The sequence below is a fragment of the Mustela putorius genome, unplaced genomic scaffold (genome assembly GCF_011764305.1).
Source record: "Mustela putorius furo isolate JIRA1106 unplaced genomic scaffold, ASM1176430v1.1 tig00537350_pilon_pilon_pilon, whole genome shotgun sequence".
NCBI classification, from domain to species: Eukaryota; Metazoa; Chordata; class Mammalia; order Carnivora; family Mustelidae; genus Mustela; species Mustela putorius.
In genome coordinates this window covers 18,717,167-18,735,699 of record NW_025422471.1, presented here as the reverse complement: position 1 = coordinate 18,735,699, position 18,533 = coordinate 18,717,167, and the positions used below count along the sequence as shown (strand labels likewise).

Sequence of the window (18,533 nt, the reverse complement as noted above, 5' to 3'; positions counted from 1 at the left end):
ACAGGAGATGGAGAGGCTGTGGGTAAGGCAGAAGGAGAAATCCCTGACACTCTCAGGGCATGGGAGTCTGGCTGGAGCATCTGGTTAGCTGGTGAAACCAATCCCATTGAACTTGGATGGAAAGGGTAGATAGCTAGTTCAACAGGCTGAGTTTGAAATAATCTGCAGGACATAGGAATGATGATATCGAGTGGTCCTTGGAGATAGATAGATATACATCTCTTTCTCTCTCTCTCTCTCTCTATATATATATAGATATATCTATATATCTATATATATATATATATCTAGAGCTATAAATTTGGAGGTCGACAGAGTTGTTAAGAAAGGATTAAGAGTTGATTATATCACTCAGGGAGATCATATAATTTGAAAGGAAAAGAAGGTTCAAGAAAGAGTGCTGGGGAACAGGAAGAATAGCCCTAAAAACATACCAAAAATGATCAGGTTAGGGAACTTTCTAACTATGTTTAACTCTGTCATATGGAAAATCTTATTGCTGATATGACCCTGCTGAAAGCAGTATCATTTTTTTTTCTTTAAAGATTTTATTTATTTGACAGAGAGATCACAAGCAGGCAGAGAGGCAGGCAGAGAGAGGGGGAAGTAGGTTCCCTGCTGAGCAGAGAGCCTGATGAGAGACTCGATCCTGGGATCCTGAGATCATGACCTGAGCCGAATGCAGAGGCAGCTGAACCACCAGGCACCCCTGAAAGCAGTTTCAAAAAAACTGATGCGGGGGTGTGGTGCCTGGATGGCTCAGTCTGTTGAGTGATTTGACTCTTGGTTTCAGCTCATGACATGATCTCTGGGTTGTGAGCTCGAGCTCTGCATCAGGCTCTCTGCTCAGCAAGGACTCTGCTTGAGATTCTAGCTCCCTCTGACCCTTCCCTCACTACCGCTCTCTCTCAAATAAATCAATCTTTTTTTTTTTTTTTTTTTTTTTTGGAAGAAGAGGTGGGGCAAAAGAGAGAGCAGGAGGTGAGAGGGATGTGAAGAAGTGAAGTAATGAATAGTTAGTTGACTATTAAATGGCGAGAGCAGGGATTATCTTAATGGAGGGCCACTTTAAAAGATGCTTCAGGGATTGTTAAATACAGACATTTGAATTTGATGGGACCACCCAGGTTGTTTTCTTTCATTTAACATTTTTTTCCAAAATGGGAAAAATAAAGACAGCCACTTTTAAAAAATTATTATAAAATTCTGCTTAATGAGGCTTATTTTCATTTGAGTTTGTTCACATTACTGCAAGCATAATAATTAGGAAATTATGGAAGTGATAATCATTAACCTGAAGACACTATGCTATACAGGGCCAAGAACAAATGCAACCAATGGGATCTCCCAACATTCTTTCCAAACTTGGACCGGACTGTGATGTGATGGCACAGCATTTTCACTCCCTGGACCCTATTAAGCCTTTGTTTTGAAGAACAAATACCTTTAACACATTGAAGTCATTGTCAGTCTGAGATACGAGTATCTATAGAAATAAGCTGAGTGTGTTGACATTATTATTGTCAGGCAATTAAGCAAAATTCCAGGTAGATTAATGTTTAATTTAATGAGGCTAACATTTGAATTAAGAACTTGCGAGATTAATGACATTGAGAAATGTCAAGATAAAGAACACCGGCAGGAAGAGTCTGCTGTGCAAACATCAGCGTCAGCCATGATCAAAGTGCAAGGCTTCGTCAAGGGGAGCTAAATGGCTGGACCCTGGTCAATCTCTAGGAATTGCTGAAGACTGTGACTGTAAACAGACACGTGAAGTACTGTAGATGGTGGAAGGGAAGAACTTTCCACTGACCGGGCAGGACAATCATCAGATACCACATATTCCTTTCCTTTGACCCCATCGTCTCTGCCCCTGGCCCTGGTGGCACACTGCCACCACCAATTCCAGCCCAGGACCACTTTCTTTGCTAAGTTCTTTATTTCAGGAGCAATAATTGATTAGGACAGGAATCATCATTTCTGTTCAATAAAGGCAGAAACAGAACTTAGCCAGGTTAAGCAACTCATGCAAGTCACATAGCTAGCAGGTGGCCTTGCTGGAACTCAGAGCTGAGTCTGGCAGATGCTGGGGCTCATGCTTCGAATGGCAAGGCCCCTGCCTCCCAGGAACTCATCAAGTGCTCACTTTTCAAGATTATGGTTGGGGCTGTGTCTGAAATATAATGTTTAATATGCAAACTTCCCGTTTCTTCCTCTTTCTGAGTACTAAAGTATGTCTTTCTGAGTAGTGTTTGTATCAAGATAACTTCTTCTTATAATTACCTCATATGTGATTCTTAATTAGCAGTCTGGGGACAACCTACCAATCATTTTTCTACTCATATAATCTCACTCTTTGTAACATTTTGCTTGTGCCGTCTACTCGTATTATGTCACTTTGCCTATTTTCCCCAGCTTTTTCTTTGCAGTACTCTAGTCTCCTTTCCTCCAAAATTATTACTAATTTTTTCCAGATTACCTCTCCTGTAGGTTCTGTTTCGCCCCAATGTTTAATGTTTAGTTGGAGCTGGTTTTACAAACATAAGGTACAGTTTCTTTTATAGTCTTCTCTAGTTTCACAGGTGTTGTTTAATGGTAATAGTGCAATGTAGATACTGTTTTGTGCTTCTAAGTTTACAAAGCACAGGCATTATATCAATTAATTTTTTTCATCTACATAATATCTCTCATTGTATCACCAATTCTATCATGTTCTTCATGAACTAAATAAATCTGACATCTGCTAGCATTGGGGTTTTCTAGATGGTTTTCTAATAGGCAGTGCACACTCATGCTCAGTCACATTCCCTCTCCTATGGGAGAGAATTTCAGATAGGTGTGAAGCCTGGGGAGGCTAGGGAAGCTCTTGGTAAGTAGATCTAAACTTCATCCAGTCAAAAGTAAACCCACCCAGGTGAGCAGACCACATACGACAAGTGTCCAAAATAGGGTAGGAGATCATATGTGTGATGGGATACAGAAACCCCCCAGAAAAATGGGTCCACTTCATATCCATCTAGGAGGAGTCATCTACACCTAGTGAGAACTTTGGAGACCTGAAATAGTCAAACCTCTGACTGTGGCATGCTGTGTTATCTATCGCTTTATATAACATTTCCTTTAGTTTCCATACCTTTTGCCATTTAATGACATTTCATATCACCTGTGTCTTCACACTTTGTCAGCCAGTTGCATTACTATTGCTCTGCAAACCCGCAGAATCCTCAACCTGCTCCTACCCTCTTCTGTATCTCAGTTTTCTGCCAAAAACCTGGAGATCACACTTGATTTCTCTTTGTCTTCAAATTCTACATTCATTCTATCAAGTCATATAAGTTCAGCTTCAAAATTTGAATGGGCTCAGCCCACTTCTTATTTCCATTGTTCTCACCCAAATTAAAAATCCTTTCTTGTTTCTCATCTGAATCTTGAACTCTTCCCTTAGATGTTCTTCACTGGTCTCACTGCTTCTACTCCTGCCCTTCTGTAGTCAGTTCTCTTCATACTTGCCCAAACAATCTTTTAAAAACAAGACAGATTACTTCTTCCTTGTTTAAAATCTTCAGTGACTTCTCATCACACAGAAAGGAAACCAGGTAGTTCGGTACGTCCCGGGCCCTGCCCATTTCTCCAACCTCAACCACAGTGTGTCCTTGACTTTCTCCTCTGGACAGTGTTCTTCTGCCTTTTTCCATAATATAAAAAGTTCATTCCTGTTCCAGGACCTCTGTTTTGCCTTTCTCCATAGGAACTTACTTGACAGGACTTGCATTCTCACATTATTCAAGTATTTACTATACCCTCAAGTCTTTAGAGTGGGCCCTCTGACTACCCCCACATAAAACAGCAATCTCACTTCCATTCACACACACACACACACACACACACACACACACACACACACAATTTAATCAGTTTTCTTCCCCATTTGGGGTTTACTTCATGGCGCTTTTCACTACCTGGCATTATTACCCACTTATATTCTCTGTTGATTAGCATCTTTTCCACCAGATAAATGCTCTGTAAGGGAGGGGATCTGGTCTACCTTAGTCTTCCCTCTATTCCCAATGTTTAGCATGAATGAATGTGCTCAGTCAATGTTGATGGCATAAACTGTTCCTATTCATATCCATCTTTTCAGGAATGTTTTGAAAAAAAAAGCAAGGTCTGCAAGGAGGACTCCCCTGAGAGTTAGCACAGATAATTGTAGAAATAGGATGTGATTTGGGGGTGGACTTGGACCTGGACTGGCTGGAAGAGCGAGACTGTCCCCAACTACAGTCGGGTCATCTCGGGCACGTTTCTTCCCTCTCTAAACCTGTGGTGTTATTGTTTTTGTTGTTGTTTTTCTCTTTTGCCTTGTAAGTGACAAAGATGATTACTATTTTTCCCAGTTTCTGTAAAGACCAAATATAGCTTCCATGGAAACCCTCTCATTCTGCCTACCACTGCAACTGGTTCATCCCTCTAGGGTCAGGACATTGACCTCATTATGAGTTCAAGGACAAGTATTAATTCTAAAAACCAAAATGTTTGGATTTAAGCAAATGTTCATACTTATGTTAGGAATACAGTACAATGGTATTGGGAATAATGCCAGCTTAATATCGACTGTACCGAGGCTTTGTTAAACCACACATTTTAGAAAATTACACAGATTTTGAGCAGTGTGGACTACTTTCCTATTGGATCAAAAACATCCCATTGGCAACTGTAAATAGTTTCTCAGCTTGCTATTCTCCATGGTTTAAGGCATATTCAAAAATTATAATTACTCTATCCTAAACTATTAAAATGGCTGATAAAGTAATCAAAGAAATTCCAAATCCTTCCAGATATGATTTAATCTCCTTTTCTTTTCTGACCGAAAAAGCCAAACTTATTACCCTATAAATAGATTTCATTTTACATGACTCTAACTGAATATATAAAATCTATTAAGTGCATTTCCATTTATATGAAGATTTTACTGTGTTCAGTAAAATGTGTACTTTTAATCTTACTAGAGTCTCCTCCTAATTAAAGAACATATGGCTGGCAGATTTAAAGAACTGAAAATTGTTTTACAAATATTATTTTTAAATAATAAAACCTTTCCATGCTTTCAGGGGAGAATTTGTAACCTATTATACTTATTTTATTTCTAGGAACAGAAACTAAAAAAGGATACTTTCTATTTCTAAATAATCTCATACATATACATAATATCCAGTAAGGAACTTCAAAATTAAATTTCAAACCTTTATTCCAAAAACAATAATGGGTACTGTTCATTACAAAAGTGCATTTTGTTAGGAAATCTCAGTTGAAGTCCAAAGTGTGGTTTGTGATTTAGAGTTGGAGTGATTAAGAACTGGAATGGGTGACAGTTTTTTTTGTTGTTGTTGTTGTTGTTGTTTTTAAAGAACTCTTTAATCATGAGGAGTGAAACCATTTGAAACTTATCAAAAGGTTTTTGGAATATTATGCTGCCAAACAGATTCTCTATGTATAGGAAGTGATTGTTAATACATGAAATGAAGAGACATTGAGGAATATGAGATGAACATCTCATTCACTTATTCATTCTTTCAATCATTTAACAAATTTCCTGTGTGCCAACCCTGTGGTCATCATGGTTCTGAAGGCTGGGACAGAGCAGTAAAGAAGGAAGAATGCAGTATATGTAAGCAGATGCTCCTGTTCAGGCTTAAAGTACCTGTTTAACCCAAGTTGAACAGTGTAAGATACACAAATATACCTCTCCGAACACAAAACCTTTTGTATATCTAACCTGTTTTAACGGGAATAGCTCAAGTGGAATTAACAAAAAGCCAAACTATTCAGCCTGCCAATTTGGTTGAAAAATTGGCCAATCCAGTTATATTACATCATATGGATTAAATTATAGGTAAACTGAAAGCCATTTTTTTTATTGTTGTTTCTCTCTTTTGTTTGTAATGAGCCTTAGAGCACCTTAGAATTAGCCACATCTGCTTATAGTATGTTAAACTTTCCAAGCTTCAATTTCTAGAACCCTGATAATTAAGAGCAGCTCTATTAACCCATGATAATTGATAATATTTTATTTGGTTAAAAATCTCAACTCCATTATGCTTAACAGAATTTTTCAATGTGTTACTTTCGGTATTTTTCCAAGAGCATGAAACTGCCATATCAATTGTCTAGAGCTGTTAAATCACGTTGAGAGTCTTTGATCACATTTGTGGCTAAAAATTACAGACTCTCTAATGAAGTAAAATGTGAAATGAAATGCCACTTTAACAAGGAATCCAGGAAAAAAGAAAATGAAAGGAAAACTAAGTAAGTAACCAAGGAAATTACTTTTTTGGCTGTGGGTCACTTGGCTGTGGGTCCTAGCTAACTGAAGAACAGATAAGGAACTCTGGATATATCCAAATAATACTAGATATTGAGGTCTCCTGCATTTTGGTTATAGATTTGTAGCTAAATACAGAAGGAGGTTGGACAGATCACACAGTGTTCTCCATACCATGGTGCAGTTTTGTAGACTTGCTGCTCCTGGTGATTACAAAATAAACTGTTCTTCTTTTATAGATGAATGAACCAGACACTTGGATGAGCTGAGGAATGATTTTAGTATGTGGTACTCTTGGGACCTAACAGGGTATAGCTAGTGAGCATGGCTGTCTATGAAGTGGAAAACAGTATTTGTGAGTGAAGCAATATGGGCTCAGAAGGACAATTTTGAAGCTGAAGAAAAAAAAAGCAGCTCTATCATAATACAATGGAACATTAGAGATGGATAAATGGTACAAATCATCTAGTCAAAAGGGGAATGAGAAGGATTTATTATGTAATGGGGCACAGCTGGAACGGAAATGCTAGACTCTGGTTCTTGGGCCAATATTTTTGGCACTGACCTGTAACTTCATTCTAGAATTTATTCATAAGTTTCTTTCCTAGGTATAGCTCTACCATTTTTTTTTCAAAGGATACACTTAAGAAATTAGTGTCAGTGAAATAAAAACAATTTGACTTCAAAATGGAAATTAACAAAAAAATAATAAGACAGTTTTTATGCAAAACATGCATATTTCCCCCAACAAAACTCTTACTATTGTAGGAAGAAAGCCACTTGGCTGGGATCAAGCAAGTAAGAGTGTATACTCTCAATTTGTAGTGAGAAATATCACAAGAACACATGCATAAGAACATGGCTGTTTGTACTGCAATACAGTGAGAAAAACTAGGTTTTTAACAGCACTAAAAACTCATGGAACTTTTATCAAAAAATGAGCCAGGCTGAGAAGTCTCTAAGAAGCAAGAAGATTCATATGAATAGTAGAAATTCTCCTAAGAAGTAAATATTTAAAAAAAAAAAAAAAAGTAAATGTTAAAACTGTGGCAATTGACCTGAGAGTTTTCATTTAGAACTACAGCTTTTCTAGAGAATAGCAATTTTTCTATACCTTTGTCATCTAATAAATCTGCTTATTACCATGTGTGTTACAGTTTGTAGAGCAAATTTGCTCTAAATGGTGTGTGATGAGATTTCTAGCCAAAGGAGAATGTTTAAGCCAAAATTCAGAGAGTGTCTGGTTTATCTGTATGCATACCAAAACCTTGGTTAGCTCCAATAATTATAGCCCATCTTGCTTCTTTCTCTTCCTCCTGTAAAGCTCTATTCTGATCCTGGTATTGTGAAATGTGTGGAAGTTAATGTTCTAAATTTATATTCCATATTGATTTCATATTGATGTGCTATAATTCATCTAGTTCAAAAAACATTAATTGAGTGTAAAGGCTTTGTATTAGGAGATATAAGAGATTATAGATGATTTAAAAATCAGATGGTTATTAGAGATGGAAAGGTCTTAGATTATTTGTCCAACCTTCTTATTTAAAAGATAGAGAAAGGGGCGTCTGGGGGGCTCAGTGGGTTAAGGCCTCTGCCTTCGGCTCACGTCCCGGGATTGAGTCCTGAATCGGGCTCCCTTGGGAGCCTGCTTCCTCCCCTCTCTCTGCCTGCCTCTCTGCCTGCTTGTCATCTCTGTCTGTCAAATAAATAAATAAAATCTTTAAAAAAAAAAAAGATAAAATGAGAATCTACTTACGATTTTTATACTTGTTGGTGAAACTAAGATTGAAATTGAAGTCCCTTAAATTCTCAACTACTTTGCTTTATATTAAACCTCACTAGCCCAGAATCACTGAACTTCTGAAGCTTGCTATTTTCTGAAGAGGATAAATAGACATTTTCATACTTGGCTAAAACGGAAAGATGCTATGTAGGCTTCATGCTCAGCATGGAGCCAACAGGGGGCTTAAACTCACGACCCTGAGACCAAGACCTGAGCCAAGATCAAGAGGTGGACACCTAACCAACCAAGCCACCCACACATCCCAAGATTGCTATTCTTCTCACTGGAGACTACTCAGCTATTGCTATAGAAGTCAAAGAGTGAACCGAGACGGGTGATATTTGCAAAGGGAATCAACAACAGGAGGCTTGATATTAGTTTAAACCTTTTCCTATATCAAAAGTCAAATAATTTTTTTTTTTAAAGATTGTATTTATTTATGACAAAGAGAGAGATCACAAGTAGGCAGAGAGTCAGGCAGTGGGGCAGCGGGGGCGGGGGGAGAGGGTGGGTGGCGAGAGGAGAGGGCAAGCAGGCTCCCCGCTGAGCAGAGAGCCTGATGCCGGGCTTGATCCCAGGACCCTGAGATCACGACCTCAGCCGAAGGCAGAGGCTTTAACCCATTGAGCTACCCAGGCACCCCCTCCAAAGTCAAATTTAATCTTCCCAAGGATCTGTGAAGTAGCTAACAGACGTTTTCTTTAAAAAATTAAAAATAAACAGATGAGGAAATGCTACCACAATGAGACTAATTTGTCTATCTCGGGTCAAAACTTGTGCAGAAGAATGTGAACTCACACCCTGACCTTACTGAAAAGTCTATGGCCTTCCGCAATAAAACCAAGGGGGGAATACATCTATGCCTTCTCCACAATGTCATCTTGTCATTCAAGCCTACTTAAAATTATTCAAAAACTTTCTTCACATGGAAACAAGCTATGTGTGAGCCCTGAAGAAATTCACCTTCCACAGAGGCTGGTTACCTGTAGGCGTTGCGGGAGGGACACTGGATGTGAGCTTTGGAAGATGCAGGCTGAATCTTTCCTTTGTTTCTAAGTCGCCTGTAACCTTGGATCTGCTCCTTAACTATTATGAGTCTCACTTCTCTCTTGTACAAAATGAATGGTGAGTGTGATATCTGCCCAACATCTTCCACAGAGTTTTTAAGAGGATCAATGCAGAAAGGGCTCAATAAATCTTTTCTCCATGGATGTTCTCACTCTCACATTTACCCTTACGCTCAACCCGGATGTATTGTCAAGATTTATAGCATTCTTCTTATAAATCTAAATTGTTGTACAAATATAAAGTATTATATTATGTGCCAAGCTGTTACACAGGACTTTGCTACTGATAAACGTATACTTCCACTTGCTCTTCAGTATGGTCCACAGAAAGGTACAGTAAGAATAATTATTGCTTTTATTCACTGTAAAGACAGTTTCACTTTATAAATATATAAACAACACTTTGTGAGTTTTAGAGGATCACGTTATCCTGAGTTATTTTTATGAATTTGGAGGTGTCTTTCACAGACAGATATATTTATTATTCTTTTTAAGCTAAGCTCTACATCCAATGTAGGGCTTGAACTCACAGCCCTGAGATCAAAATTTGAATGCTCTACCAACTGAGCCCACCAGATCCCCCTATATTTGTTCTTGTAAAACTGTGTGAGGATCAAAATAACTTTAAAATTCATGATTCATCTTAAAAGTTTGGGAATAACAACACATCGTGGCATACCAGTGCATGTTTTAAGTTTTTTTAAAAAAATTTTTTGGAAAGACTTATTCATTTCTCTGAGAGAGTGAACAAGAGAAAGAGAGCTCACAAGTTGGGGGAGGGGCTCAGGGAGAGGAAGTAGCAGACTCCCCCTCTGAGCAGGGAGCCCAACACAGGGCTTCATCCCAGGATCTCAGGATCATGCTCTGAGCAGAAAGCAGATGCTTAACTGACTGAGCCACCCAGGTGCCTCTTAAATTACGTTTTTAAAATAAATGCTTAACACATGTAGGGACTGCATTCATCGGACAGGAAATATATAATGAAGCATGACTTAGAGAAAATGACAGCATGTGCTCACTGGGTAACATGACATGCATTACAAATAGTTCAAAGTGAATTCATTCTGTTGTTTTCTTTTCAATGATTATGTATTCTGTCATCTGTTAGTATTGATCATAACTTGTGACACTTCCAAGAAAGGTTCCATATAAATCCAGAGGAACAAATAACACATTCCCAAAGAAGGGCTGTTTTACTCCAGTTTGAGTCATCACAGATGTCACCTTTCTTTGGCCATATGAAAACTTGTCCATGGGAGAAAAAAATCATTGACTTATTTGTGCATATATTGGCTCAACTGTGGATATATTGGCCCTACTCTTCTATGTCTAACTATATCCCTCTTCCTCTGTGAAACCTTGGTTATCCCAAGTCCATAGTCATCTCTTTCTTTTGGGAGCTCTTTAGGTCTGGTTGTCTAAGTAGGCAGTAGGCAATCAGCATACAGTAACTTGCACTCTTTTGCATCTTTCTAAGTATAAATTCTGAATCTGCATCTAGATGTGAGACTCTTACATCTGATGTTTCTCTGCAACATTTGCCTCAACATGGTGTGTGCTTGCTTTATTAGACAACCATACAAATCCTAGATAAGAGTTATGAAGAACTGATGTTTAAGAAAACTTTCTGGTATTTCAACTCCTATTTCCCTAAGCAAACTAATTTTAGTTTAGTACAGTAATAGGCCAAAGGGGCTCCACAGCCATCTTGCCTCTCACATTTAACCTCACACTCAATCTTATTCTACTCTCAAGAATCATAAAATGCCATCAGCACCTGGCTCCCCTCACTTCTTGTGATGTGCTATGTCTTAGTTGGAATAACCAGAGAAACTCATAAATCAGTCTACTTGAAGAATTGGTAAGATCTTCTGATGACAGCCCCTTTCCAGTGTGTTACAGAGTCATTAACTGTGGAATTACAAAACATCACATCCCCAAAAGACTGAGGAAAACTCTGACCCTGGGGCTGGTTCTAATATGCATTGCAAAAACTCTCACTTCTCTCTTGAAATGTTGAGAGACGAAAGTAACACTGGGAGCCTATCACACTTTTCTTGGTCTTTTAAGTAATTGTACGTGAAGGGCTGGATATGCAAGACCTATTTTCATTCTATTTCCTAGCAACATAAATTTGAATAAGAAGCCCAAAGTGGGCTAATCATGCTGGTTCTAGCTGAACCCTTGGTTCTTTTCCTGAGTCGATGAAATAGTCATTATGTTCTAATTTAGCTCTAGCTTCCCTAAATGACTGTCCTGGGAGGTCCTGCGGCTTGCCCCACAGAGCACTGGTCTTCCAAAAGTTCCTTGAAACCAAAAGTTTCCTTGGCCAAATCATTATGGAGGAACCCTACAATTAATGGCCCTTCCTTAAAATTTATAATGAGTATTAGTGCATAAACATGTAGATTTAACTTTGTGCAAAAAGAAAATGCTTTCTTTTTTATAATCTCATGTATTTCTTCTAGTATTAGCCTTCTAAAGATAAAATTTTATAAAATGCTCTTTTAATACATATAATATACCATTAATGTAATACATACAGAGAAGCATTTCTTAGATGTTTAAGATCAGATTTTTACTCTCATCTGGGCCTTATATTAAGCTACTAATTGCTTTAATAATTTAGGAAACTTGGACTGATCGGGAATGACTCAAATTTATATTCACCCAAAGGAAATATGGATTAAGAAGATTGCTTTCTTATGGGTTATTTCTCCAGAGATAGTTGCCCGAATTAAGGAATAAAATGTCAGCTCAAACTAATTTTTTATTACAATCTAGCAATCTAAATGGCAGTCATTGAGGTAAGTCCAGAGGGAGTTATGTTTACAAGGGAACAGGTTTATTGATTACCTAAAATCAATCCTTCCTTGCATCTCTTCAACTTTTAGAGAATAATTTTACCAGATTAAAGAGATCATTCTCCTTTAACAAAATTCTGATCCTTGATATGGGGAGCTTTGCAGTAGGATACAAACGTTAGTCTCACACACACACACACACACACACACACACACAGTGCAATATATCTGTCCCAGTGATTGATCTATCTATGCAACTACCTGCTTCTTTCAGCAAGAACAGTCATATTTGCTAAGAAACATTTAAATATATACATAAATCATTTCCCCCTCCAGAACATAGCTGTAATAGAGAAATACCTTTCTAATTCTCCTTTAAAAGAAAAGGCTACATAAGTATGCCACTAAACAATCTCAAATATACAGACATATAAAAGCTACTAATTTCTACTTTTAGGTATAATAAACACATTACTTGAATTTTTAAAAATAATAAAAAGTAAGTTGAAGAGAAAAAATGTCAAGTAGAAAAGAAATTTATTATAACTAAACATAAAAATAAAATTAGGAAATAAAACAAATTGATTTTTAAAATGTACTTAAGAAATGACTGGCACTTCTTTATAGTCTAAGATCTGGTCAAGTGTGGAAATTATTTATGCTTTTTATATGACATAGCAATGTAAAAAGTAGAACATTGAGTACCTTCTGCAAATATTTAAGTTTATGTTAGCCTTGTATAGATTTAAGAACAAATTGATATTGGGCACCATGAATTTAGTCTAGACAATGGTAATGTATCATAAACTCTTGTCCTTCAGAATAATAAAACCATCAAGCAATATTTTGACATAAATAATTCTACTGGCTGAACAATTTTAAAATTACACAAGAAGATTATTTGCCTGTTCATTGCTCCACATACCCTATAATAACATGCTTAATGTAAATGTAAAAAATTGTCTATCTACTTAGGTTGTATTCAAATTTGAAGCTGAAGAACTGTGTTCTTTATTTTAAAAAAAAGTTGGATGTCAAGGTTCCTATTAACCTGTCTCATTAGACCTTTCTTCTTTATTGTATACTGAGGACCCAATTACTAACTGACATACAGCAAAATGACAAACCATCCCATTATCAACCCCCCCCAAAAAAACCAAAACCCTTAACAATTATTTCAATATCTAAATCACTTGCAAGATTACAGTTCAAATGACACAACAGCACTGCTCAATTTAAACTACATCTTTCTGTAAAGCTGAAAAGCAGATTAAATTTGAATAATTAATTTTAATGTTTTCATTTATATAGGGTACATTAAAATTTTACTTGCTCTGAGCCATTAATGATGGACTATAACCCAATTTCCAGGATTTAGAGATTATTTCTACACAGATTAGCCCTGGTGTTTATACCAGGCAAACCTTCTCAGAGGCATTGCGAAATTTGTAACTATACTTCACTTCTAATTGGTCTGACTCAGGCATGCTGTAACTAAGCAGATCCTTCCTGGCATATTAATCTGAAAGATACTGTAGCTATTTTCTGGGAAATATCTTTTGTTAATTAATTTTCAATCACTTTTAAAGTACAGTACAGTCCTTTGACATTACTCCTAATAGCCTACTTAAAATTAAATATTATTTAGCATAGCCAAGAAAATTGTTTTAATAAACTCTCCTCAACATCAGTGTTTCACTTGCTTTTTCCTCTGTCCTGTAATGCCACTAGTTTTCAATAATTTACTCATTTATTAAGGACTGTGTGTGTGTGTGTGTGTGTGTGTGTGTGTGGTCCTGGGCGAGGCACTCTTTGGGATATTCATGTTTAAGTTCAGAACCCGGTCCCCTTGAAACTTTACTTTACTGCAACGGTGACATGATAGAAGGCAGCGTGGTAAAACCTGGAGGAGGAAGAAAGGAGATTGAACAAGGAGTCATAATCTCTAGATTTGGATCCCGGATCTGTAACTTTCTAGCCGGAGATATTTTGAGCCCCAGGTTACAGGAAAACTCAGTCAATAGTGGATTAAATATTTATGAAATTTATTATTTCACACAACATGAAGTCTTAAAATAGAATAGTTTCAGGGATGATTTATTAAGGGGCTGATTAGTATCCCCAAAGACACAAGTCCTTCCCATTTTTTTCACTCCACCATCTTCAGAATATTGATTTTGTCCCTCCAACTAGCTTTCTTCAGTATCCCAAGATGGCTGCCACAATTATCTGCCATATCATATGCCAACACAACATTCAACATTATTCAAAACCAAATTTAACTAAAGAAGGGCTGTCTTCATGAAAAAGTGCTCCACATCACTTGGCATCAGGGAAATGCAAATCAAAAGCACAATGAGATACCACCTCACAGCAGTCAGAATGGCTAAAATTAACAAGTCAGGAAATGACAGATGCTGGTGAGGATGCAGAGAAAGGGGAACCCTCCTACACTGTTGGTGGGAATGCAAGCTGGTGCAACCACTCTGGAAAACAGCATGGAGGTTCCTCAAAATGTTGAAAATAGAGCTACCCTATGACCCAGCAATTGCACTACTGGGTATTTACCCTAAAGATACAAATGTAGTGATCCGAAGGGGCACGTGCACCCGAATGTTTATAGCAGCAATGTCCACAATAGCCAAACTATGGAAAGAGCCTAGATGTCCATCAGCAGATGAATGGATAAAGAAGGAGTGGTATATACATACAATGGAATACTATGCAGCCATCAAAAGAAATGAAATCTTGCCATTTGAGACGATGTAGATGGAACTAGAGGGTATTATGCTTAGCGAAATAAGTCAATCAGAGAAAAACAACTGTCATATGATCTCCCTGATATGAGGAAGTGGAGATGCAACATGGAGGGTTTGGGGGTAGGAAAAGAATAAATGAAATAAGATGGGATTGGGAGGGAGACAAACCATAAGAGACTCTTAATGTCACAAAACTAACTGAGGGTTGCTGGGGGGAGGGGTGTCGGGAGAGGGTGGTGGGGTTATGGACAATGGGGGGAGCTGTGTGCTGTGGTGAGTGCTGTGAAGTGTGTAAACCTGGCGATTGACAGATCTGTACCCCTGGGGCTAAAAATACATTATATGTTTATAAAAAATTTAAAAAATTTAAAAAAAAGTAAAATCTTAAAAAAAAAAAAAAAGAAGTGTTGTCTTCTCTGTAGTAACTATAGATAAAAGACTGGGCTATTGCCACCATGAGTTTACTACATGACCCCTGCACCCTTTGCCATTTTACTAAAACTGGATTAATCAAATTTTCTCAAAGGAATTCTAATTGAGCAATAGCTCGTTAATTTGAACTAGTTTCTTGATAAAAATGACATAAAATTGGTTCCATGAGAAATCTTTGCTACTCAAAGTGTGGACCCTAGGGCGCCTGGGTGGCGCAGTCAGTTAAGCCTCTGCCTTTGGCTCAGGTCATACTCCCAGGGTCCTAGGATCCAGTCCCACATCAGGCTCTCTGCTCAGCAGGAACCCCTGCTTCCCCCTCTCTTATGATCCCTCTTTGTCAAATAAATAAATAAAATCTTCAAAAAAAAAAAAAGTGTGGACCCTAGACCAGTAACATTGACGACACCTGAGAAGCAGTTAGGAATGAAGAATAAATTTTCTCACTTCAAGACATACTAACTCAGAATCTGCATTTTAATAAGATGCCCAGGTGATTCATATGCACACTGAATCTTTTACCACATATTTTTATAGACTTCACAGATGTTTTGAATCCAAATATTTCATCAGAATTATACTAACACTGATGTTTTCATAAGAAAGCATTTCCTGAAGCAAATTGCACTGAGCCAATTTAATTGTTTAATCAATTTTCTTTTCAGAGAAAATCTGTTTCTCTCATTTTAAAAATTTTCTTCAAATTATTTTATTTGACCAATTCTCTAAATTTTACTAAACAGATTTAATTCACTTATCTTTTATTTTTTATATAAAATAGTAATATTTAACCTGCTGCAACTACAACTATTTTTTTGTGGGGGGGGGAGGGATGTTTCTACTAAGTTCAATTTTCCATCTCTAAATTTACCATCTCTAACTTTTGTCAAAAATATTTTATTTCTGTTAACATTTAGTCAATACCAATTTTACTATCTTTGGTTCTAGCCACAGCCAATTTTATTTTTATTTGATTATTTTTAATAATAATTATGTCTTCATTTAATATGAAAATAACTTTCATTATTAGAAAAGACAGCTCCAAATACTTATCTTCAAACCAATTAAATAGTTATAGCTATCTCAGTATGTTGTCTACTAAAGTCTTAAATAAATTAAACAAAAAAAAAGGTCTTAACATTTGGGCTCAAAATGGCTAATGTAAGAACATCTTGCTTAGTTATGGTATTCTTCTAATCCAAGCTGGATTATATTAGTTTTTGTCTTTATAATGTAGAGACATTATCAGAGGGAATAGTATGTGCTGGTTACTATAAGAATATCCACAAATAAAAATTCTACTGGAATATAATCTCCTAAAGGGTAAAATCTATGTCTCATTCATGTTTATTCCCAGAATCACAAGTGGTCAAAACATTTTCTGAATTAGAGAAGAGAAATAATAAACATACCAGTTCAAACAGAACTCTATAAGAATTCAGAGAAGGGAAACTTGGTCCTATCTGGGTTACAAGTTTTCATGCAGTAGTTGGTATTCCTTCCCGAGGGTACAGCATAATCCAAATATGAAGATGAAAATGCCCAGAGCTTTTTCTGGGACACTGTCCATTTTGATTAAGTATAAAGTGTTCATAGCTAGCACTGGAATATAAATTTGCAAAGGTAGGAAGTCAGCATTCCTATCAGTGAGATAATCAATCTGGTAGTCAGTGTGTATTAGACAGGCATAGAGGGTGAGGAGTGGAATGAAGGGAGGCAGGTGGTAGGAAACTGCCAGTAGTGAAATCAGTGCATAGGATCTTGCAAAGGTAATAAGAGCTTGTGCCCGGAAAATAGGAATTGGAGTGGAATAAAAGAAACAGATGTTGAAGATGCTTTGTGGCAAAGATGTCTCCTACTCTTGACCCTCTTCTCTTTTCATGCTGCATTTTTTTTCCCTCAAGGACAGGAGTTATTTGCTAATAACTTTCAATTCTAGTTTTCTTTCTCCTATACTGCAGACACCATTTTAATCACTTTAGACTAACCCCTGGGCATTTCTTCTACCATGTTTTATATGAAACAGGGTCTCAAAAGAACCCTCCACGTTCTTCCCCAAACTACAATTTCCTTTCTTAATGATGACATCGTGAAAGGTAAAAATCAGTCTTATATCCTACTGGCACACAGGACTACCGAATTTATCTCTTAATCCACTCCTCTATTTTTTTCTCTGCCTGTGCCCACTGCTTCTGCTACAATCAGGGTCTTATTTACCTCCACCTACCTTTACAGTGTCTTCCTAACTGGTCTTTCTGTCCAGTTCTTCATCCTCCAAGTCCATCCTTCACACAGCTACACCAGTAATCATTGTGGCATGCAAATCTAACCATGCTACTCCTTAACTTACAAACCATTAGTGGTTTCTTTTTTTTTTTTTTTTTTAAGATTTTATTTATTTATTTGACAGAGAGAGATCACAAGTAGGCAGAGAGGCAGGCAGAGAGAGAGAGGAGGAAGCAGGCTCCCTGCTGAGCAGAGAGCCCGATGCGGGACTCGATCCCAGGACCCTGAGATCATGACCTGAGCTGAAGGCAGCGGCTCAACCCACTGAGCCACCCAGGCGCCCCCATCAGTGGTTTCTAAATCTTGCCTTAGGTAAATGTAAGGAGTTACAATGGAAAGGGCAATATAATTTAGAATCAGACATGTAAATTTAAATTTTGTTTCTACTACATATTAGTCATGTGGCCTTGAGCAAGTTACTTATCTGGCCCTCAATTTCAAAAATATTCCTTACAGGATTATTCTGAAAATTAAATGGAATTTAATTGCTTAAGTGCTTAATAATTTAAGTGTTTAGCACATACATAATAGGCACTGGATAAATACACTCCAAGTATGAAAATTGCCATTGAGAAAGAGACAACAAAATTTTTCTTGAATATTTTGGGCCAAACCGGGATTAGATACTTCCTTGTCCTAAATAGCATCAATTTCCTAATAAGGAGGCAGTTACATCAATATTAGGATCCATGTTAATTTTATAGAAAAACACAATTCAACTTGGCTATAGAATTAATTATTTTTTTAAAGATTTTATTTATTTATTTGACAGAGATCACAAGTAGGCAGAGAGACAGGCAGAGAGAGTGGTGGAAGCAGGCTCCCTGCTGAGCAGATTGCCCGATGCGGGGCTTGATCCCAGAACCCTGAGATCATGACCTGAGCTGAAGGCAGAGGCTTAACCCACTGAGCCACCCCAGTGCCCCTAGAATTAGATATTTTGAGTGAATCTTGGCTCATGTCATAATAAGGTTATACATAAAGAAACCCTCTTTGGTATGTGGGTTCCCTGAACCAAGTGAACCCAGGTAATATGTGCTGAAAAAATTCTGGTGCCCCATATAAGCACATGAGGTTGGCTCA

The 18,533-nt window shown here is 37.3% G+C and overlaps 1 protein-coding gene across 3 annotated transcripts in view; it reads right to left on the bottom strand.

Annotated features, from left to right (window-relative positions):
• EDIL3 (EGF like repeats and discoidin domains 3) overlaps positions 1-18,533 on the bottom strand; it is a 404,801-nt gene that overhangs the window by 54,923 nt on the left and 331,345 nt on the right. Inside the window, exon 10 of one of the 3 annotated variants that reach the window (XM_045074412.1) lies at positions 13,695-13,879. The exons of the other annotated variants lie outside the window; for them this stretch is intronic. Coding sequence (XP_044930347.1) covers positions 13,730-13,879 — 150 coding nt within the window. The 3' untranslated portion in view covers positions 13,695-13,729. Of the gene's footprint in view, positions 1-13,694; positions 13,880-18,533 lie in introns of those variants that run through there. 3 annotated transcript variants of the gene reach the window in all.